We start from the raw sequence: 23,724 nt of genomic DNA, 5'->3' as shown, positions 1-23,724 counted from the left end.
TCTGATATGAGAATTGCTACTCCAGCTTTCTTTTGATTTCCATTTGCATGGAATATCTTTTTCCATCCCCTCACTTTCAGTCTGTATGTGTCCCTAGGTCTGAAGTGGGTCTCTTGTAGACAGCATATATACGGGTCTTGTTTTTGTATCCATTCAGCCAGTCTATGTCTTTTGGTTGGAGCATTTAATCCATTTACATTTAAGGTAGTTATTGATATGTATGTTCCTATTACCATTTTCTTAATTGTTTTGGGTTTGTTATTGTAGGTCTTTTCCTTCTCTTGTGTTTCCTGCCTAGAGAAGTTCCTTTAGCATTTGTTGTAAAGCTGGTTTGGTGGTGCTGAATTCTTTTAGCTTTTGCTTGTCTGTTAAGGTTTTAATTTCTCCGTCAAATCTGAATGAGATCCTTGCTGGGTGCAGTAATCTTGGTTGTAGTTATTTCCCTTTCATCACTTTAAATATGTTCTGACACTCGCTTCTGGCTTACAGAGTTTCTGCTGAAAGATCAGCTGTTAACCTTATGGGGATTCCCTTGTATGTTATTTGTTGTTTATCCCTTGCTGCTTTTAATATTTTTTCTTTGTATTTAATTTTTGGTAGTTTGATTAATATGTGTCTTGGCATGTTTCTCCTTGTATTTATCCTCTATGGGACTCTCTGTGCTTCCTGGACTTGATTGACTATTTCCTTTCCCGTATTAGGGAAGTTTTCAACTATAACCTCTTCAAATATTTTCTCAGTCCCTTTCTTTTTCTCTTCTTCTGGGACCCCTATAATTCGAAGGTTGGTGCGTTTAATGTTGTCCCAGAGGTCTCTGAGAGTGTCCTCAATTCTTTTCATTCTTTTTTCTTTATTCTGCTCTGCGGTAGTTATTTCCACTATTTTATCTTCCAGGTCACTTATCAGTTCTTCTGCCTCAGTTATTCTGTAATAGATTCCTTCTAGAGAAGTTTTAATTTCATTTATTGTGTTGTTCATCATTGTTTGTTTTCTCTTTAGTTCTTCTAGATCCTTGTTAAACGTTTCTTGTATTTTCTCCATTCTATTTCCAAGATTTTGGATCATCTTTACTATCATTACTCTGAAATCTTTTTCAGGTAGACTGCCTATTTCCTCGTCATTTGTTTGGTCTGGTGGGTTTTTACCTTGCTCCTTCATCTGCTGTGTGTTTCTCTGTCTTTTCATTTTGTTTAAGTTACTGTGTTTGGGGTCTCCTTTTCACAGGCTTCAGGTTCATAGTTCCCGTTGTTTTTGGTGTCTGCCCCCAGTGGCTAAGGTTGGTTCAGTGGGTTGTGTAGGCTTCCTGGTGGAGGGGACTGGTGCTTGTGTTCTGGTGGATGAGACCGGATCTTGTCTTTCTGGTGGGCAGGACCCTGTCCGGTGGTGTGTTTTGGGGTGTCTGTGACCTTATTATGATTTTAGACAGCCTCTCTGCTAATAGGTGGGGTTGTGTTCCTATCTTGCTAGTTGTTTGGCATTGGGTATCCAGCACTGTAGCTTGCTGGTCGTTGAGTGGAGCTGGGAGGTCTCTGGTGGACCAGTGTCCTGAACTCGGCTCTCCCACCTCAGAGGCACAGGACTGACACCCAGCCGGAGCACCAAGACCCTGTCAGCCAAATGGCTCAGAAGAAAAGGGAGAAAAAATGAAAGAAAGAAAGAAAGAAAGAAATAAAATAAAATAAAGTTATTAAAATAAAAAAATTTTTAAAGTATTAAAAATTAAAAAGTAATTAAAAAAAGAAAGAAAGAGAGCAACCAAACCAAAAAACAAATCCACCAATGATAACAAGCACTAAAAACTATAGTAAAAAAAAAAAAAACAGACAGAACCCTAGGACAAATGGAAAAGCAAAGCTATACAGCCAAAATCCCACAAAGAAGCATACACATACACACTCGCAAGGGAATTTTTGCAAGGGAAAAAGGAAAAAAAATATATATCTTTTGGGAAGTCTGAGGTCTTCTGCCAGCGTTCAGTAGGTGTTCTGTAGGAGTTGTTCCACATGTAGATGTATTTCTGATGTATTTGTGGGGAGGAAGGTGATCTCCACGTCTTACTCCTCCGCCATCTTGAAGGCCTCTCCCTCCTCTTATTCTTAAGTTGCATTTTATTCTCATACATTTGGCTTTACTTTCTTTGGAAGTTTTTAAGCCCTGGATTCCTAGGCTTGGTTTTAGAGGTGGCTTCACTTCTCACTTTACTTAACACTTATATGTATATAAAATGTCTAACATAAATAGAACTTAACTTCTAACCCCCTGCTGTATTGGACAATATTTAGATCACCAGCACCAATATTCATCGTAAAAAATTTGCTCCTGCAATAAAAAGCTTCTCTACACCTTTCCTGATCCCACAGATTCAATGAACAGTACATAAATGGAGAGTCATCAGTCTAGAAAGAGCTGTGCATGCAAGCTGGCATTCTCTTTGCCACTCAAAAAAATGCCTCACAAAAGTCCAGTTTATTCCCAAATAAAAGGACATGTTCATATCTTCTTCCTCCATTCCTGCTTAGCATCTTCTTTTGTGCCATTTAAAAATGTATGTATGCTTCATCAAATAGTTTGAGTCTTTTATTTTGAAAATTAATCTGATCATATTGCTAGTGAGACTTTTTTCTGAACCTCTGAAGCAGACACCCTATGTGCTATTCATTTTGCTAATCATTTTAATAGACTTCTAATAGCAGCCAAAATAAATAAATGTTTAAAAAATAGAAACACAATGCATAGACAGTAAACTTTTAAATATTTGATTCCATTGTCTTTACTTTCCAATTACAATCTATGTTAGGTTGAATTCCTCTCAGTAGAACTTTTAAAAACCCTTCTGAAATAGAGCAAAATACTCATATTCTTGTCCCCCACAAATTCGATTAGTTAATATTGGTATTTTCTTTGTGCTTAGCATTTGGATAACGAAAATAAGATACAGGCTCTTATTTTCAGGGACTTTCAAAATTACTAGGGGCAGAAGCATCTGAGTGGGGGGAACGGAAATGGAAAAGAGCAATAACTTTGGAGTAGGTAAGGGGAGTTTCATGGAATAGACGATAACCTGAAACAAAACGAAAGTGTCTATTGCCTAGATAGGCAAAGCACAAAATAATAAAGAGCCTAGATTCAGAGACGAACTTCATATTTGGTAGGCATTAAAGACAAGGTGAAAATCTGAGCAAAGCATGAATTAAGGAAACTGCACAGATACAACTTTAATTGGAAATAAATGGCCATGTTGTAGGTGGCACTGAGAGAAGAGCTATTGGTCATGTATTATATAACATGGAGTAATTGACACAGGAAACTATATTCAATATCCTGTGATAAACTATAACAGAAAAGAATATGAAAAAGAATATATATATGTATGACTGAATCACTGTGTTATACAGCATAAATTAACACAACATTGTAAATCAACTATACTTCAATAAAATAAATTTTAAAAAATAAAATCATTTGGACTGCAAAAAAATTAATATTTAATATTAATAGCTTTACTTCATAAAGCTAATGGCAAAGATAAATGCAGTGTCTCAGGTAATGAAATCTATCAGTGGCATTTAAGATGAACTAGAAACAAGAATGGAATCTGCAAATCCCATTAGGAACAGAGTAATCCAAGCATAAGAAAATACAGACTTACTCTAGGTGATGATACTAGGAGTTAAGATGAGAGGATATCTAAATAGTATTCTTTTAAAAAGAAAAAAAAGGAATTGCAGAGTAATTAGTAGGAGAAGATAGCTAAGAGGGAAGAAACAAGAAACAGCAGAATCTGACAAAGTTTGGAATGTTGAAGATTCCTGATTTGGGCAATGATGATGCCAATTCCTCACATACTAAGTAAGGATGAATAAAGTAGAATATTCTGTGGGAATTGTCTAATATGTAGGTAAGTGTGGTACTAAAGCCCAGTTATAATATAGCAACTAGTGGTGCCAATATGGAAGTCATAAGAATACAAATAAAAAGCTTAAGTGTTCAGAATGGAAGAATCTTTTGAATTAATTACTACGGGAACAAATATCCAGAAGACAGTAAACAACATCCATAGCCAGTGGCATCTCAGTGGGGGGAAAAGGCTCAATGGAAAAGGAAGTGAGCAAATTAGGTACAAGTCAAGAATAGAAAAAAACTATATGGTTAGACAAGATAAAATAATAGGAACAAGAAATTCACAGGAGAGGAAACCCAAATGGATAACAGATATTAAAAAGGGGAAAAAACCCCACAGTACCACCTTACACCCATTAGATTGGCCACAAAATAAGAAATCTGGATAATGCCAAGTACTGGCATAGATGTGGTGAAATGGGCACACTTGTGTACAGCATGTATACTCCAATGATCAAGCAATACCATTCCTATATAAATATCCCCAAGGAATAATCTCACAGGCTCATAAGATGATCTGCATAAGAAATTCTTCATTTATTGAGGTATAATTTCTATACAGTAAAGTGCAGATCTTAAATGTAGAACTCATGAGTTTTTTCATATTATATCCCATGTATCCACCACCTAGATGAAAATATAAAATATTTTAATTATCCCAGGAAGTTTCCTTGTGGTCCTTCCCAGTCAATTACTGACCTCCAGAGGTGACCACCATTCTGACCATGATGATACCTTTGGAAGAAGAGTAATTTTTTATTCTAATATAGTTCAATTTACTATCAAATGAGGTGGAAAATGTTTTTTGTTTTTGTTGTTCTCCAAAGGAACTTGTACGATACTGGTATTATTTCTTTAAACGACAGGAAGAATTCACCAATGAAGAGAGGTTTTAAATTCTAGGTTAAACTTCTTTAATAGATAGATAAAAAGACTACTAAAATTTTTCTCTTTCTGTTTGTGACATTTCTTATAACTTGTGTTTTTCTAGGACTGTATCCATTTCATCTCAGTTATCAAATTTGTTAGCATAAAGTTCATCATAATATCTTCTTAATATCCAGTGATACAATCCCCCCTGGTCACCAGAACCAGGTGCTCCAGGGGTATCCTCTGTGTGGGCTGCATGTACTCACCTGTTGCGGTTGGGCCATGATTGCTGTGAGCATACTGGAGGGTGGAATGGTCCCCTGGAGCAGGACCCACTTTGGGGGGGCACTGGGGCCAGCTGAGGCTGCCCACTGGGTGGAGTGGGGTGGGTCCTTAGAGGAACACTGGGTGCATGGTGTTAGTGAGGCTAATGGAGAGTGGGAGAGTGACAGAAATGGTACCTGCCAGCACCAGGCCAGCTAGGTGGAAGGAGAGTAAAAAAAATGCACTAGCAATTCTGTCCCTAGAGAAAGTTCCACTAGATCCCTGCCCCTCTGGCACATGCTCTAAAATTAGTCAGTGAATCTCATTCTCGTATAACCCAGGCACTTTCAAGCTGCTGCCTCTGCAATGGGACTCAGAGAGAGTAAGTCTGTACGTGAGCCCTTCAAGAGTAGAGTCTTAGTTTCTGACAGCCCTCCAGCTTTCCCAGATGTAAGCCCCACTGGTTTTCAAAGCCAGATGTTGGGGGACTTGTCTTCCTAGTGCAGGTATCCTGGGCTGGGGAGTGCAACGTGGGGCTTGGACCCCTCACTTTTCAAGGGGGACCTCTGCAGTTATGATACCTTCTTGCTTGTGGGTCATCACACTGGGTGTGTGGGTTCTGAATAGACTGTGTCTCTGCCCCTCCTACATATCTCAATGTGGCCTTTTCTTTATATCCTTAGTTGTGGAAAATCTGTTCTGCTAGTCTTCATGTCATTCTCAGAGATAGTTGTTCTCTGTGTAGCTGTAATTTAAGTGTGTTTGTGGGAGGAGATGAGTTCAGGATTTTCCTACTCTACCATCTTGATCTAAAGCAATAAATTTCTATCTGGGTGGTACTTGAGCTTCATCCCACAAGTTCTGATGTGTCATATCTTCATTATCATTCTGCTCAAAATATTTTCTAATTCCACTGTGGATTTTTCTTTGACTTATGAGCTATGTGTATATATGCTGCTTACTTTATAAACATTTGGATATGTTCTAATTGTCTCTCTGTTCAGAGTTTTGATTTATTTCAACAGTAACTAGAGAACATATAATGTATGATTTCAATCCTTTGAAATTTGTTGCAATTAGCTTTATGTCCCAAAATAGGGTCTATTTTGGTCAGTGTGCCACATGCACTTGAAAAGAATGTGTAATCTACAGTTGTGGGATGTAGTGACCTATGTATGTCAGTTAGGTCATACTGGTTTATCGTGTTCAAATCCTCTACATCTTTACAGATTCTTTTGTCTGTAAACAGACAAAAATCAATTACTGAGATAGGTATGTCAAAATCTCCAACTATGATTGTGTATTTTATCTTTCCTTTTAGTATAATCCATATTTTCTTTATATATTTTGAGGCTATGTTATTAAGTGCATAAAATTTATATTTTTGTAATCCTGTTGAATTGAAATTTTATCAATTTCAGAGAAAGAGGGCACATTACTGAAGATAAAACAGACATTAAAATGATAATACAGGAATATTATGAAACAACTGAATGTCAAATATTGACAACTTAGATAAAATGCACAAACTCCTTGAAAGAAAAATTATCAAAACAAGAAGAAATAGAAAATGTGAACATCCCTGTATCTATTAAAGAAACTGAATTTGAAATTAAAGATAATCCCACAAAGAAAACTTCAGACCCAGATGAGTTCACTGGTAAATTTTATCATATATTTAAGGAAAAATTATAAAATTTAAAGCAATCTTATACAAAATCACCAAACAGAGGAGTGAACATTGAAAAATCTTAGCAAATACAGCAATTTTACACAAACTCTTCCAGAAGACAGAGCAGGCATGGAATTTCAACTCATTTTATGAGGTTAGCATTAACATGATACTGAAATCAAAGATGTTATAAGTGAAAAAAATCCCCCCAAACTAAAGATTAATATCTCTCAGAAACATAGAGATAAAAATCCTTACCAAATACTAGCAAACTGAATCAAGAAATACATGAAAGAAGATAATACATCATGATCAAGTAAGGTTTATCCTGGGAATGCAAGGTCAGTTTAACATCTGAAAATCAGTGAAATTCATCACATTACCAGAATAAAATGTTCATCTCAATAAATGCAGAAAAAGCATTTGGAAAATCTCATATCCATTCATGTTAAAAACTCTTCAAACTAGGAATAAAACTAAATTGCCACAAATTAATAAAGGGCATCTAAGGAAAACCACAGCTAATATACTTAACGCTGAAAGACTGAAAGCCTTTGCCTTCAGATTGGGAACAAGATAAAATAAACATAAAGGGCATGCAGACTAAAAAGGAAATGATAAAAAGACATGATAATGGATACAGAAAATTTTAAGGAATTTACAAAAAGACTCACTAGAATTAATGAGTGAATTTATTAGCAAGGTCTCAGAATACAGGGTAAATGTACAAGGATCAACTGTAAGAGTTCCACTTCTAGTACGGAGAAGTAACCTCCTAAACAACAATCCTTCTACAGACAGTAACTGTAAGCTCTAGAAAAACAAAACAAAACATGTATTGGTAGAGTGAATAAAAGCAAGCAGATTTTGGAGAGAAGTCAGAAGTTAGAGGAAGTCTGAACAGAGATGTGAGTTGCTATCCACCTTAGGTGAGACAGCATCTCCGATTTGAGTATAACCTGGTTAATTGCCTACTATGAAAAAGCACAGAACAGTGTAACAGAATATAGTGTTACTATAACATAACACTGATAATGTTCAAGATACAATCCAAAATTACTCAATATATGATGACCTAGAAAAATGTTCTTTTGGTCACTCTCCAGTGTCTTCAGTAGTTTTTAAAATATATTTTCCAGAATTAACAGTTTTGATCTGTTAGATGGGTTGGTCCAATAGAAACAATTCAGTCCTACTATGGCTCGTGTTAATTTTTGTATATGGTGTGAGGTTTGGGTCAAGGTTTTTTCCTTCCATTTGATACTAATATCCATTTGTTCAAGTGCAATTTGTTCAAAAGATGTTCCTTTCTCCCACTGAATTGTATTTGCACCTTTCTCAAAACTCAGTTGTCCATATACGTGTGGGTCTATTTTTGGACTCTCTTTTGTTCCATTTATATATCTGTTTGTCCTTATATCAATACTACACTGTCTGAATTACTGTAGCTTTATAGTAAATCTGAACATTAGGTAGTGTAAATCTTTCATACTTTTTCTTCTTTCTCAAGACTGTGTTGGCTATTCTAGGTCCTTTGTATATCCATATAAACTTTAAAATCTCCTTGTCAGTTTTTATCCCCTATAATTACAAATAATTGAACAAGTAGAATATAATTCCATAAAGCAACAGATCTCAACAACACACAACCAACTTTAAATCTATATATATAGAGATTATATATATATATAATATTAGTACACAACACCCATCAACAGCTAAATATATTCTTTTCTCAGACCATGACAGAATTAAATTAGACAACATGAAGGAAATAGACAAATTCCTTAAAAAATACAACTTACTATGTCTGACAAAAGATGAAACAGAAAATCTGAATAGCCCTATGTCTATTAAAGAAATTGAATTTGTTATTAAAACTTTCTCATCAAGAAAATTCCAGGCCCGATGGTTTCACTGGTGAATTCCATGAAACAGTAAAAAAAGAAGTAACAATCTTACACAAACTATTTCAGATAATAGAGAAGGGAAAACTTCACAACTCATTTTTTTTGTGGCCAGCATAACTCTAATACCGAAACCTGACAAAGATATTGCAAAAAAAGAGAAAACTACAAACCAGTATCACTCATGAAAAATGCCAATATTTTTTAAAAAATCAGTAAATAGAATCCAACAATGCATTAATATAATAAGGGTAATAAATCAAAATCAACTAGTATTTATCTCAAAAATGCAAGGTCAATTTAACATTTGAAAATCAATAAATAAATTCACATATTAACAAAATAAAAGTGATCATATGATCACTCTAATAAGATGAAGAAAAAGCACTTGACAAAATCCAACATGTAACCATGATAAGAGAAAACCTCTTCAATAAGCTAGGATTAGAAAGAACTTACATAACCTGATAAAGGGCAGCTTCAAAAAACCTACAGCTAACATCATACTTCATGGCACGAACTTTTTGCCCCAAATATCAGAACAAGGCAAGCATGCCCATGCTCAACACTTCTATTCAACATCGAACTAAAGGTCTTAGACTGTGAAATAAGGAAAGGAAAAGAAATAAAAATCATGAGATTGGAAAGGAAGAAGTAAAAGTGCCCTTAAAGTGATGATGATTACTTACATGAAAAACCCCAAGGAACCTACAAGAAAACTAATAGGTGGATTTAGAAATGCCTCAGGATACAAAGTCAACGTACAAAAATAAATCACTAGCAATTTATACTAGCAATGAACATCCTGAAAATAAAAAAAAAACAATGCCATTTATAATAGTATCAAAAAACATTAAATACTTAGGGATAAATTTAATGGAGGATACATAAAACTTCTAAACAGAAAGCTATAAAACACTGCTGAAAGAAATCAAAGATCTAAATAGATGTAGAAAGTTGCCATATTCATGGATTAGAAGGCTCAATATTATTAAGATGTCAGTTCTCCTAAAATTGATCTACAGAATTAATGCCAAAATCTCAGCAAGTTTTTTCAAAAAAATTACAAACTGATTATAAAATTTATATGGAAATGCAAATGACCTAGAAGAGCCAAAGTAATTTTTTTAAAAAGCCAAGCTGGAGAACTTACCCTACCTGACTTCAAGACTCATTATAAAAGCTACAGTAATTAAGTATGGGTCTGGCAAAAGGACAGTGTATTAACTATATTTTCTTATTTTCTGTATTCTTGATGCTCTGGCATCTGATGCCTTGCTGATCCTGGAGAGACTGCCCCTCCCAGGGCTAGTTATTTCCTAGAGGCAGTAAATGACTTCCCTGTAATGATACCTTTCATATGCAAACCAACCAATCCAGAGCCCATATCCACCAATTATCTCCTTCATCACGATCTCACAGGTTGAGCCACTAGCCCCATGCCCAAATCACCTCAGGGCTGGGTACCAGGCAACTAAGGACAGTCCCTACACCCCAGAGCCCGCTGAAATTACTCAAACTAGCTAATTCTAAACCTCCCCAGCCTGATTACTCTGGCTCACCCATTATTTCCATGAAAATCACAATGAAGTCTCTTGCCCATGCTTCCTCCTCACAACTTCTACCTCCTGATTGACCCTGGTGCTCCCTGGTGTGATCCTACGTGGTGTGGCATGCCTCCTCCTCTTGAGAACTGTGAGTTACAAACTATTTTCACTGGCAGTTGTCTCTGGATCTGTTGACCTCACCATACCTAAATAATAATAAAACCTTCATTTTAAAACAGAAAGACATATAGATCAATTGAACAGAATAGAGAATCCAGAAATAGGTTCACATATATGAAATCAATTGATCTTAATAAATGTGTCTAGGAAATTCAGTGGGAAAAAAAGTCTCTTCAACAAATGGTTCTAGAACAACTGAATATCGTATTGAAAAAAATGAACAATCCTTACATTAAACACACAAAATGGATCATAGACCTAAACCGAAAAAGCTAAAATAATAAAACTTATAGAAGAAAATATGAGAAAATCTTTGTGACCTTGTAGTAGGCAAAGATTTCTTAAACAGATCACAAAAAATACTAAAAGTTTGAAAAAGATGATAAATTAGACTCCATCAAAATTAAAACATTTGCCTTTTGATAGGCACCAGTAAGAAAATAAAATTGCAAGGCACAAACGGACTCACAGACTTAGAGAATGAACTTATGGTTACCAGTGTGGGGAAGGGTGGAGGGAAGGGATAGTTAGGGAGTTTGGGATTGACATGTATACGCTGCTATATTTAAAAAGGATAACCAACAGGGACCTACTGTATAGCACAGGGAACTCTGCTCAATGTTATGTGGCAGCCTAGATGGGAGGGGAGGCTGGGGGAGAATGGATACACGTATATGTATGGCTTAGTCGCTTTGCTGTGCACCTGAAACTATCACAGCATTGTTAATCGGCTATACTCCAATATAAAATAAAAGTTAAAAAAAATATTTAAAAAAATTGCAAGGCACAGATTGGAACAAAATATCAGTGATGCATATATCTGGCTTAGGAGCTGTATCAAGCAAATATAAACAACTCTTAAAACTCAATAAAAAGAAGACAAACAACCCAATAAAAAATGGGAAAGACATCTGAATAGACAACTCACAAAAAAAATGTACAAATGGTCAATAAGCACATGAAAAGATACTTAACATCATTACTCGTCAGAGGACTGCAACTTAAAATCACAATGATATACCATTACACATCCACTATAATAGCAAAGATTAAAGAGACTGATGATAGCAAGTGTTGGTGAGGATTTGGAGCAACAGAAATTCTCATGTATTGCTGTTAGGAATGTAAAATAATACAGCCACTTTGGAAGACAGTTTGGCAATTATAAGAAATTATAAGAAAGGTAAGTAAACACTGATTATATTATACCAGCAACCCCACTCCTAGGTATTTACCCAAGAGAAATGTAAACATATGTTCACACAAAGACATATCAGAATGTTCACTGCAGCTTTATTCATAATAACCAAACAATGACCACCTGTCATCAACAGGTATAGAGATAAACAAATTACAGTATAGTCATACCACGGAATAGTATTCATTATTTAAAAGGAACAAACTAGTGATACACTCAATAACATGAATGAATTGCAAAATCATTATGCTGAACAAATAAAGTCAGACCCAAAAGGGTATATACAGTATGATTCCATTTATATGAAACCCTAATAAAGACAAATCTAATCTATAATAACAAAAAGCATGCCAGTGGTTGCCTGGGGCCAAAGTGGTGTTGAGTATTAACTTCAAGGGGCATGAAAGTGCATTCTGTGTGATGGAATGTAATATGTCATGATTGGGGTGGTGGTTATATCAGTGTGTACCTTTGTCAAAACTCAGCAAACTGTACTCTTAAAATGGATACATTTTATGGTATGTAAATTATACCTTAATAAGGCTGATTTTAAAAGAAAAAAATGCTAGGTGACAGTGATCATAAAGTCAGAAGATGGGAGAGAGGCGTGAGATAGGGAAGGTGGAGAGAAGTGAGGAATCTAAAGGCAATACCTACAAAGAGAAAAGAAGGTGAGGCTGGTTGTAGATGACAGTTTATTGGTATCTTAGAGTGAGAAGATGAAAATGAGATGGAGAAGAAGGTGAAAGGGCACCAGGGAGAACAGGAGTGAGGCAACCAACTGATCTTCAAAGATGGCAAATCCATTAAAACCTGAATGTATATGATAAGGATCTAAGACTCTGGGAGTGGGGTTTCGGTACTAAAGCATAAAAATGTGATGGAAGGAGAGAATATCCAAGAAAACCAGATCCATACTGAGGAAGCCTGTCATATGATCGAGACTATACATATTGCAGCAATTCTCCTGGAGGAAAGCCAAGCCAAGAAGACAGTTGATAACAGTAAGGGAAATAAAGGGAGAGAGCAATTTGGTACCAGAGAGGCCAATGTTATCTATTTTCAAGAAGTTTCTAAAGTTTTGTACCTTCAGTGGGAAGCAGCGGCATAGCACAGGGAGATCAGCTCGGTGCTTTGTGACCACCTAGAGGGGTGGGATAGGGAGGGTGGGAGGGAGGGAGACGCAAGAGGGAAGAGATATGGGGATACATGTATATGTATAGCTGATTCACTTTGTTGTAGAGCAGAAACTAACACACCATTGTAAAGCAATTATACTCCAATAAAGATGTTAAAAAAAAAAGAAGGGTAGCAATCATAGCCTTTTAAAAGTATCAGCCTCAAGTATTTCCATGTCCGGATCACACTCGCTCACCTGAGCAGCTCTGATGTGGGGTTTCCTCCTCCAACGTCCAAGGCTCCTCTCCTCGCTCCAACTTGAAGATGACCTCTGGCTTGGGAATTTCACACCCTGTTAACAGGAAATGATAGAAAATGGGGTCCAGCTAATTGCTTTCCATTTGTTCTTTGGAAAAGTGACCACATTTCACTGGGAAGAGTAATAAGCGCAAAGGCGCAAAGGGACTGAAGAATCTCAGACCAATCAAGGATGACACCATCACACACTTCAGATGCCCCAGAGCACTCAGCAGCTGAGGATGGAAGCAGCCTCTCTGAGGTTCTGTGTTAGTTCCCGAGGGCTGCTCTAACAAAGTACCAAAAACTGGGTGGCTTAAAACAATAGGAAGGTATTGTCTCATATTTCTGGAGGCTAGAAATCTGAAATCAAGGTGTTAGCAGGGTCATGTTCTCTCTGGCAGATATAGGGGAGAATCCTTCCTTGCATCTTCTAGCACTTGTGCTTGCCAAAAATCTTTAGCATTCCTTGGCTTGTAAATGCATTTTACTCCAGTCCCATGGCTGTCTTCTCCCTGTGCGTCTCTTCTCATTGTCTTCCCCCTATGTGTGCCTATTTCGGTGCCCAAATTTCCCTTTTTTGTAAGGATACCACTCAGTTAGGGCCCACACCAATGACCTCATCTTAACTTGATCCCCTCTGTAAAGATTACTACTTGCAAATAAGGGCACACTCTGAGGTACTGAGGGTTAAGATTTCGACATATCTTTTTTTTGAGGGGACACAATTCAACCCATAAGAGCCGGCCCTCTGATGCCCCAAAATTCATGTCCTTCCCATGTGCAAAATACACTAACCCCATCCCAGTATCCCCCAAAGTCTTAATCATCCCAGCATCAACTCTTACGTCTAAAATCTCATCTAAACATCAACTCAAAGTCTCAAATCACATCATCTAAATCATCCAAATCTTACAGGTGAGACTTGAGTATGAGTCATTCTGGGACAACATTCCTCTCCATGCAAACCTGTGGAAACAGATGAGTTATCTGCTTCCAAAATACAGTGGTGGGACGGGCAGAGGATAGATACTCCCATTCCAAAAGGGAGAAATTAGAATTTAAAAAGGGATGGGAGGTCTCAAGCAAGTCTGAAACCTAGCAGGGCAAATTCCATTAGATTTTAAGGCTTCACAATAATTCTCATTGGTACAACACTCTGTCCTCCAAGCCCACCAGGGTGGTAGCCCCACCCACTCAGCCCCGGGCCAGGAGTGGCACCACTTACTATTACCACTAGTGACCCATTAGCAAAAATTTTGCTTCCTGTACCGGCAACCTTATGCTCTGCTGTTCTACACGTTTTAGTTCCAAAGGGAGGAACACTTCCACCGAGAGACACAACAATGATTCCATTGAACTGGAAGTTAAGTCTGCCACCTGGACATCTTGGTCTTTTCATGCCTCTGAATCAACAGGAAAAGAAGGGAGTTACTGTGCTGGCTGGGGTGGTTGATCTTGACTACCAAGGGGAAATTGGACTGCTATATCATGATGGAGGTAAAGAAGAGTATGTCTAGAATACAGGAGACCCCATAAGGCATACTATCATGCCCTGTGATTAAAGTCAATGGAAAACTACAACAATTCAACTCAGGCAGGACTACTAATGGGCCAGACCCTTCAGGAATAAAGTTTTGGGTCATCCCACTTGGTAAAAAACCACAACCAGCTGAGGTGCTTGCTGAGAGCAAAGGGAACAAAGAACGGGTAGTGGAAAAAGGAATTCTGCTTCAGGACTGCGACCTAAGAAATCTGCCTAGTTTGCAGTCCGTGGCCTGCCCTGTGGATTTCAGACTCAAAAGTTCGACATCAACTCACCTGAATTTCCAGCCTGCTGGCCTGCCCTTCAGACTTGCCAGTCCCCACAACTGGGTGAGCTGGTTCCTTAAAATAAATCTCTCCCCCCTACTCTGTATTTATGTACACACGTGCACATGCGCGTATGTGTATACTCTCTATATGTATATACCCATATCCTATTGGTTCTATTTCTCTGCAGAACCATAATACAGAGTTTGGTAGTGAGAGTGGCTCTAGAGGAACAGAATCTCAAGGATGAGTTTTCTGAATTAGTTACGGAATTTCTGGAATTGGTTCCTTATTCTGATTAGATTCAAAAGCACTAATGACTCTATTTCAGTAGTAAGGAGGGCACTAATAGTCCCTGGTGTGACATGGCAATAGAGATATGCAAAATATCAACACCGGATACTCCTAATCAAATGCTTATAAGAAGTGAGGTTCTGGATAACCTTGTATTTGATACCTTGGAAATTTTTGTCAAACTTCCAAGTATAATAAGATTGCCTGATTGCTCCTAATTGCGCTGGATGAAGTGGGGAAAGAAAAGGATGAGCTCAGGGATTTGATTTCCCAGATCATGCATCACATAAGTGACCTGAAAATTTCTCTGTCTGTCCTGAAAGTAACCCTTAGCTCCTGTAGCTGCAGACCTGAGACGGCTGAAAACCAAACCCAGAGTCTCATCCTGTGAGTGGCTAAATTATAACACAAATCGAATTCCCAACCTCACAGAGTGTCTGCTGTTAAAGGAGAGCATTGATGAGGAAGGAACGGGATCCTGAAAACTAGAATGGAGACATATGAGGACACTGAACTTCTAAATTCAGATGAGTCTTTGCCAGTAGAAGCAGCCCTTTTACCCTCAACTGAGAAGTTTAACCCTCCTCTGCCAGAGGAGCCTGCAGTGGGCTCCCCTGAGGGACTTGCCTTGTAAGGTACTGCTGGTTCCCCTCAGGACCTATGCCTACCACCCTTCTTTGCTTCCAGACCTATAACTAGACTTAAGTCTCATCAAGGCCCAAGGGTGAGGTACAGAGTGTGACCCATGAGGAGGTGTGAGATACTCCAAAAGAACTGCATGATTTGTCCAATCTATATGGACAGAAATCTGGGGAATATGTGTGGAAATGGATATTAAGAGTGTGGGATAACGGAAAGAACATAAAGTTGGATCAGGCCAAATTTATTGACATGTGTACACTATGCAGATTCTGAATGTAATGTTGCCACTTGAGGGGTTAGGAAGGGCTGAAACAGTGTGTTTGGCTGGTTGGTTGAAACATGGACCAAAACATGGCCCACACTAAATGCAGCTGAAATGCCAGAACTACTCTGGTGTACTACAGAGGAAGGCATCCAAAGGCTTAGGGAGATTGGAATGTTAGAGTGGATTTATCATGGAAGGTCTGCTCACTCACGCCGGGAGGGTCCAGAGACACACCTGTCATGATGACTGTGACTAATAAATTTGTGAAGGGGCCCCGGGTAATCTGTGATTGCTCTTTGCTGCAGGTCAGAAATTTCAGCGGGAACTTCTGCCAGTGAACTGGGAAACCTAAATGCAGTGGGAGTAATTGGATCCTGGGGTGGCAGGGGCCAAACGGAGGCACTGAGTTGTCAAATGCAAGGTGGATGTGGTTACCACAGGGTCAAAGCAGTAATCAGAAAAGTCTGGGGGGCTTCCCTGGTGGCGCAGTGGTTAAGAATCCGCCTGCCAATGCAAGGGACACGGGTTCGAGCCCTGGTCCGGGAAGATCCCACATGCTGTGGAACAACTAAGCCCGTGCGCCACAACTACTGAGCCTGCGCTCTAGAGCCCGCGAGCCACAACTATTGAAGCCCGCGTGCCTAGAGCCTGTGCTCCACAACAAGAGACGCTACCGCAATGGGAAGCCCGCGCACCGCAATGAAGAGGAATCCCCTCTCACCGCAACTAGAGAAAGCCCGCATGCAGCAGCGAGGATCCAACGCAGCCAAATATAAATAAATTAAAAATAAATAATTAAAAAAAAAGAAAAGTCCGATTCACACATAAGAGTAGAAATTTTTATAATACTGTTTTAATTCATTCTCCTACTCATTAGACTTCAGACATCTTTCAAAACAAACCTTTATCTTAGTGTTCCATTATTTAAGAGATAACCTTCTTTCAAGGCAGCAGAGTTAGGACAGTCTAAGAAAAGCAGGACAAAAACAGTATATGAACATTTTGCAAAGAACAGTTTTCAGATATTTAAGAAACTATGCTACATACTCATATATTTATGTGTTATATGTCTATACCTCTCTATCCTTCTCTCTAACACTATATGAGAATAGGGGGAATAGCATTAAATGTAACACCTGTTACAGAGTGGCTCACCTGCTCACAGACAGACATATCAACAAATTAAGAGCAAGGAAAGGGGAAATAAAAGAATACTGAGTATTCATTATGTACCAGACACTGCCCTAGGCACTTTAGATAAATTCATTCATTTCATCTTCAAAATAACTCTCCTCTTAGTCCCTTTAGATAAGGAAACTGAGGCTCAGAGAGGTAAAATTCCAAAATCACATAGCTAGTAAGAGGCTTAGTTATTCATTCAACAAGTGGCCGGGTGGAGATTTAAACTTCTTTCTCATATACCATACTACTGTCAAATAGGAAAAAATGCATATATGTCTTTAATATACATTAGAAATAAACCAAACTTTCTGCGCTGCAAAAAAAAAAAAAAAAAGAAACAGTCCAATTCACAGAGATCTATGGGGTTGGCTAGTTGATCCTGACATCCCTAGAAAAGAAATAGGTGGGCAATCTACTAAATTCTTACTTGATCTGTCTAAGGAGAAGAGTCCTAGGTCAAGTGAACAGAAGTCTAACTTGAAACATCAAAACACAGAGTCCTGGCTCCTCAGTCAATTCTCAGACTTGAGCCAGTTTACACACCCGGAATGAACACTTTTGAATGAAGGGGAGGCCGGGTCCCTGAAGGAAGGAACCCATGACACTGCCAAAAATTTATACTACTAATCTTTCTCCCAACCTTCCCTAAAGGGACCTATAGCCCTTTACAGGGTACCTGTGCGTTGGGGAAAAAAACAGTGAGGCTTACCAGATATCACTGGACCCTGGCACTGAGCTGACACTAAATCCAAAAGACCCAAAACATCACTGTGGCCCACCAGACAGCGTAGGGGCTTATAAAAGTGAAGTGATCAATGGAGTTTTTGCTCAGGTTCATCACACACAGTGGGCTCAGTGGATCCCCAAACCCATCTTGCGGTTACTTCTCTGGTCCAGGAATGCATAACTGGAATACACATACTCAGCAACTAGCAGTATCCCCATATTGGTTTCCTGACCTATGGAGTGAGGCCTTTTATGGTGGGAAATGCCAAGTGGAAGCCACTAGAACTGCCTCTACCTCGGAAAATGGTAAACCAAAAGCAGTACCGCATTCCTGAGGGACTGCAGAGATTAGTGCCACCATCAAGGCCCTGAAGGATGCAGGGTGGTGGTTGCACTACATCCCTATTCACCGTGGCTATTTGGCCTGTGCAGAAGACAGTGGATTATCATAAACTCAACCTGGTAGTGACTCCAACAGCAGCTGCTGTACCAGATATGGTTTTGTTGCTTGAGCAAATGAACGCACTCCTTGATACCGGGTATGTAGCTATTTATCTGGCAAATGCTTTTTTTAAAAACAATACCTGTTAGTCAAGACCAGCAGAAGCAGTTTTCTCTCCGTTAGCAAGGCCAGCTATACACCTCCACTGTCCTACCTCAGAGGCAGATCAACTCTCCAGTCCTATGTCATAATTTAGTCTGCAGGGATCTTGATCAACTTTCCCTTCCACAGGACATCACATCGGTCCATTACATGGATGATACTATGCTCATTACACCTAGTGAACAAGGAGAAGCAACTACTCTAGACTTATGGATAAGACATTTGTGTGTCAGAAGGTGGGAAATAAATCTGACAAAAATTTAGGGGCCTTCTATCGCAGTGAAATTTCTAGGGGTCCAGTGGTGTGGGGCATTTTGAGATATCCCTTCCAAGGTCTTGAAGAGTAAGTCCTCCCAGAGTCGTGTTGCTTGAGAATATGCCCTAAGTGGGCGGTAAACTCCGTCTAAGGCTAAATACTGGCTCAAAATTGATAGTCAACAAGTACCATAAGGGACAGTTGAAGAGAGAGTTCAAGAGAGCATGTTAAGAGGTGTGACCTCAGATCAGATGTGGCGACCTCACACCTGGGTGGTGGCCCTGCCCTCTTAGCTCTGGAACCAATTAGGTGGCTCACCTTCTGGAAACAAAGAGGTGACAGCCAGTCGCCCTGCATCTTCCCAGTCTGTGCCCTCTGGGCCTGTGATGGCAGTGACAGCCCTGCTGGCTTCTGAACCATTTTGGGGGTCATTCATCCCTTTTCTTGAAGGGTGTTCACAGCCAAATAGCTTTACTGGCTTGTTTCCTGTCTGTAGAATCCCAGAACCCCAGCCTTCCTGCCTTTTTCCCTGCCTCTGTCCTCTTCAGCCCAAGCTGGCAGCGCTTCTCCTGAGATGGTTGATTGGATCCACAAATCATATACCTAATCTTTTTAGCAACTGGTTGTCCAGCCACACCCTTGGTGCTCTTTCCAGAGTACACCTTCTTATATTTTGCAGTATGGATAGGCTGAGAATTTTCCAAATCTTCATATTCTAGTTCCTTTTTACTAACAATTCCTTCTTCAATTTCTCTCTTTCCTCTAGCATTTTACTGTAAGTATGAAGCAGAAACCAAGCCTTGCCTTTAACACTTTGCTTAGAAATCTCCTCAGCTAAATATCCAAATTCATCACTCACGACTTCTGTTTTCTACCCAAGAGAACACAATTCAGCCAAATTCTCTGCCACTTTATAATAAGAATCACCTTTCCACCAGTTTCCAATCATGTGTTCCTCACTTCCATCTGAGACCTCACCAAAAACACCTTTAACACTCCTATTTCTACCAACAGTTTCTCTGAGGCAATCTAGACGTTTTCTATCAAGCACCTGAAAATCTTTCCAGCCTCTACCCATTGCCCAATTCCAAAGCCACCTCCATGGTTTTTGTAGGTATTTGTTACAGCAGCACCCCACTTCCCAGTACAGAAAGCTGTGCTAGTTTCCTAGGGCTGTTGTAACAAAGTACCACTAACTGGGTGGCTCAGAACAACAGAAATTTATTGTCTTGAAGTTCTGGAGGCCAGAAGTCTAAAATCAAGGTGTAAGCAGGGCCATGCTCTTTTTGAAGGTGCTAGCGAGGGAACTGTTCCATGCCTCACTCCTGGCTTCTCGTGGCCTCAGGCATTTCTTGTCCTATAGATGCATCACTCCAGTCACATGGTCATCTTTTCCTTGTATGTCTTCACATTGCCTTCCCTCTGTGTTTCTGTGTCTCTGTGTCTAGACGTCCCTTTTTTATAAGGATGCCAGTCATACTGGATTAGGGCCCATCTAATGACCCTGTTTTTGCTTGATTACTTCTGGAAAGACCTTATTTCTAAATAAGGTCACATTCAGAAGTAGTGGGGGTTAGGACTTCAACATAGTTTCTTTGGGGGGGGGGACACAATTTTACCCATAACAAGGTCCTTGTAGGTTCACAGAGTGGCTCTGCTTACCCAGTGAGAGGAGGTGGCTATAGTTCTCCAGCATCACGTCCTGGTACAGGCGCCTTTGAGTAGAATCCAGCTGCTGCCACTCCTCCCTGCTGAAGTCCACAGTCACGTCCTCAAAGGACACTGACACCTGTAACAACACAATCCCGTTCAGGGTGACATGGTCAGCATGGGGGGATAGGGAAGAGATAGACAGAAAATTGTTTTTAGTAATTTTTACCATAATACCCCATAGGGTATGCCTATTAAATACCTACTTATACATAATGTACAGAATACAAATATCTAATTGGAAATTTCTGCTATTCATTGTGTACAACACTCAGTCTTTCATTTTTTAAATTTATTTATTTATTTATTTATGGCTGTGCTGGGTCTTCGTTTCTGTGCGAGGGCTTTCTCTAGTTGCGGCAAGTGGGGGCCACTCTTCATCGCGGTGTGCGGGCCTCTCGTTATTGCGGCGTCTCTTGTTGCGGAGCACAGGCTCCAGACGCACAGGCTCAGCAATTGTGGCTCATGGGCCCAGTCGCTCCACGGCATGTGGGATCCTCCCAGACCAGGGCTCAAACCCGTGTCCCCTGCATTGGCAGGCAGACTCTCAACCACTGCGCCACCAGGGAAGCCCCTCAGTCTTTCATTTTTAAAAATAATATTTCGGTACAGGATTTGAACTTGATCCTATTTTGTTGCTCATTTTAATGGGAATTTGCGTTTTATAACTTTTAGAAGGAAGCATGTGCATTTTTTTTCCACTTTACATAGCTCCCTCTACTGCTGCTTTCATTTAGTCTTCAAAAATATAGCCATTTTCTCTTGATGCCTTTTTTTTTTTTGGCCAATTTTAATTTAATTCCATAGTGGTCAGAAAACATACTCTGTATGATTTCAACATATGTTCTATCCAGAAGAACGTTTCATGTGTCCCTGGAAAGGAATGCATATTCAGCTACTGGTGGGTGCAGTGTTCTATAATATATAAATCAACTTGATTGAGTGTTGTTGAAATTTTATATCACTTTACTCATTTGTCTTCTACTTGTTCAGCCAATTATTTGTCAATTTTTTGGTAAAAATTGACAGGGAGATGTTAAAAGTTTATATGGCTATGCAAAGGAACTAGAATACACAAAGCAAGGATTAGCATGGAGGATTTATACTATGTAATGTTAAGACTTACTTTAAAGCTACAATAATCAGACAGCATGGTATTGATCTAAGTACAGACACATATATCAATGGAACAGAATAGAGAATCCAGAAACACATCTGCACACATATGGACGACTGGTTTTTGACAAAGGTGCCAAAGTGATTCAATGGGGGAAAGGAAAAGTCTTTTTTAAAAATTGTGCTGGAACAAATGGATATGCGTTTTGGAGGAAAAAAACAAACCCTGACCCACATCTCACACCATATACAAAAATTAACTTTAGTGTTCTCACCACACACACACACACACACACACACACACACTCAAACGAAGCAACTCTGTGAGGTGATGAATGTATTAAGTAACTCGATTGTGGTATAAAAACAAATATATAGATCAACAGAACAGAACAGAAAGCCCAGAAATCAACCCACACATATACGGTCAATTAACTTATGACAATTAGTGTATGCCAAGAATATAAAATGGGGAAAGGACAGTCTCTTCAATATATGGTGTTGGGAAAACTGGACAGCCACATGCAAAAGAATGAAACTCGAGCACTATCTTATACTACATGCAAAAATTAACTCAAAATGGATTAAAGACTAGAACATAAGATCAGAAATCATACAACTCCTAGATGAAAACATAGGTGGTAAGCTCCTTGACATAAGTCTTGGAGGTGAATTTTTGGATTTGACACCAAAAGCAAAGGCAACAAAAAACAAAAATAAACAAGTGGGAATATACCAAAGTAAACATCTTATGCACAGCAAATGAAACCTTCAACAAAATGACACAGCAGCCTACTGAATGGGAAAAAATATTTGCAAATCATATATCTGATAAGGGGTTAATATCCAAAATATATAAAGAACTCATACAACTCAACAGCAAAAAACCCAAAAAAATCTGATTAAAAAATGGGCAGAGGATGTGAACAGACATTTCTCCAAAGAGATATACAGATGGCCAACATGTACATGAAAAGGTGCTCAATATCACTAATCATCAGGGAAATGCAAATCAAAACCACAATGTGATATCACCTCATACCTGTTAGAGTGGCTATCATCAAAAAGACAAGAAATAACAAGTGTTAGTGAGAACACAGGAAAAAGGGAACCCTTGTGCACTGTTGGTGGAAATGTAAATTGGTGCAGCCACTATGGAAAACAAGATAGAGGTTCCTCGAAAAATTAAAAACAGAACTAGGTATGACCCAGCACTTCCACTTCTGGGTATCTATCTAAAGAAAATGAATACATTAACTCAAAAAGATATCTGCACTCCCACGTTCACTGCAGCATTATTTACAATAGCCAAGATATAGAATCAACCTAAGCATCCATAAGTGGAAAAATGGATAAAGAAAACGTGGTGTGTGTGTGTGTGTATATACGCACACACACACACACACACACACATATATACACACACATACACACACAATGGAATATTATTCAGCTATAAAAAAGAAGGAAATATTGCCATTTGCAACAACATGGATGGACCTTGAGGGCATTATGCTAAGTGAAATAAATCAGACAGAGAAAGAAAATTCCGTATGATCTCACTTATATGTGGAGTCTAAGAAAAACAAAAAACAAAAAACAGAGCTCACAGATACAGAGAACAGTTGGTGGTTGCCAGAGGCAGGAGTGGGTGGTGGGTGAAATGCGTGAAGGGGTCAAAAGGTACAAACTTCCAGTTATAAAATAAATAAGCCATGGGGATGTAATATACAGCATGGTAACTATAGTTAATAATACTGTATTGCATATTTGAAAGTTGCTAAGAAAGTAAATCTTAAAAGTTCTCAACACAAGAAAAAAATTTGTAATTATGTATGGTAATGGACGTTAGCTAGACTTATTGTGGTGATTTCACAATATATACAATATTGAATCATCATGTTATACACCGGAAACTAATATAATGTTATATGTCAATTATACCTCAATTTAAAAAAATAACCAAGTGAAAAGTCTAGAGCTGAAAAATATAACCTGGAACTAAAAAATTCACTAGATGGGCTTAACAGCAGAAAGAGTTAATGAATGTAAAGACAGACAAACAGAAATTGCCCAGTCTGAAAAGCAGAGAGAAAAAATTTGAAAAAAAGAATACAGTCCCAGGATAAGACAATATCAAAAGATCTAACATACATGTAACTG

General features: G+C 38.7%; 1 protein-coding gene across 1 annotated transcript in view; it reads right to left on the bottom strand.

Annotated features, from left to right (window-relative positions):
* LOC133082066 (zinc finger protein 81) overlaps positions 1–23,724 on the bottom strand; it is a 77,001-nt gene that overhangs the window by 8,330 nt on the left and 44,947 nt on the right. Inside the window, exons 3-4 of the mRNA XM_061178485.1 lie at positions 20,398–20,524; positions 12,914–13,009 (exon numbers count right to left, since the gene is read on the bottom strand). Of these exons, the coding sequence (XP_061034468.1) occupies positions 12,914–13,009; positions 20,398–20,524 (223 nt within the window). The remainder of the gene's footprint in view (positions 1–12,913; positions 13,010–20,397; positions 20,525–23,724) is intronic.

The sequence above is a fragment of the Eubalaena glacialis genome, chromosome X (genome assembly GCF_028564815.1).
Source record: "Eubalaena glacialis isolate mEubGla1 chromosome X, mEubGla1.1.hap2.+ XY, whole genome shotgun sequence".
Taxonomy (NCBI): domain Eukaryota; kingdom Metazoa; phylum Chordata; class Mammalia; order Artiodactyla; family Balaenidae; genus Eubalaena; species Eubalaena glacialis.
The sequence above is the reverse complement of the archived record's forward strand: the minus strand, read 5'-3'. Positions and strand labels throughout refer to the sequence as shown.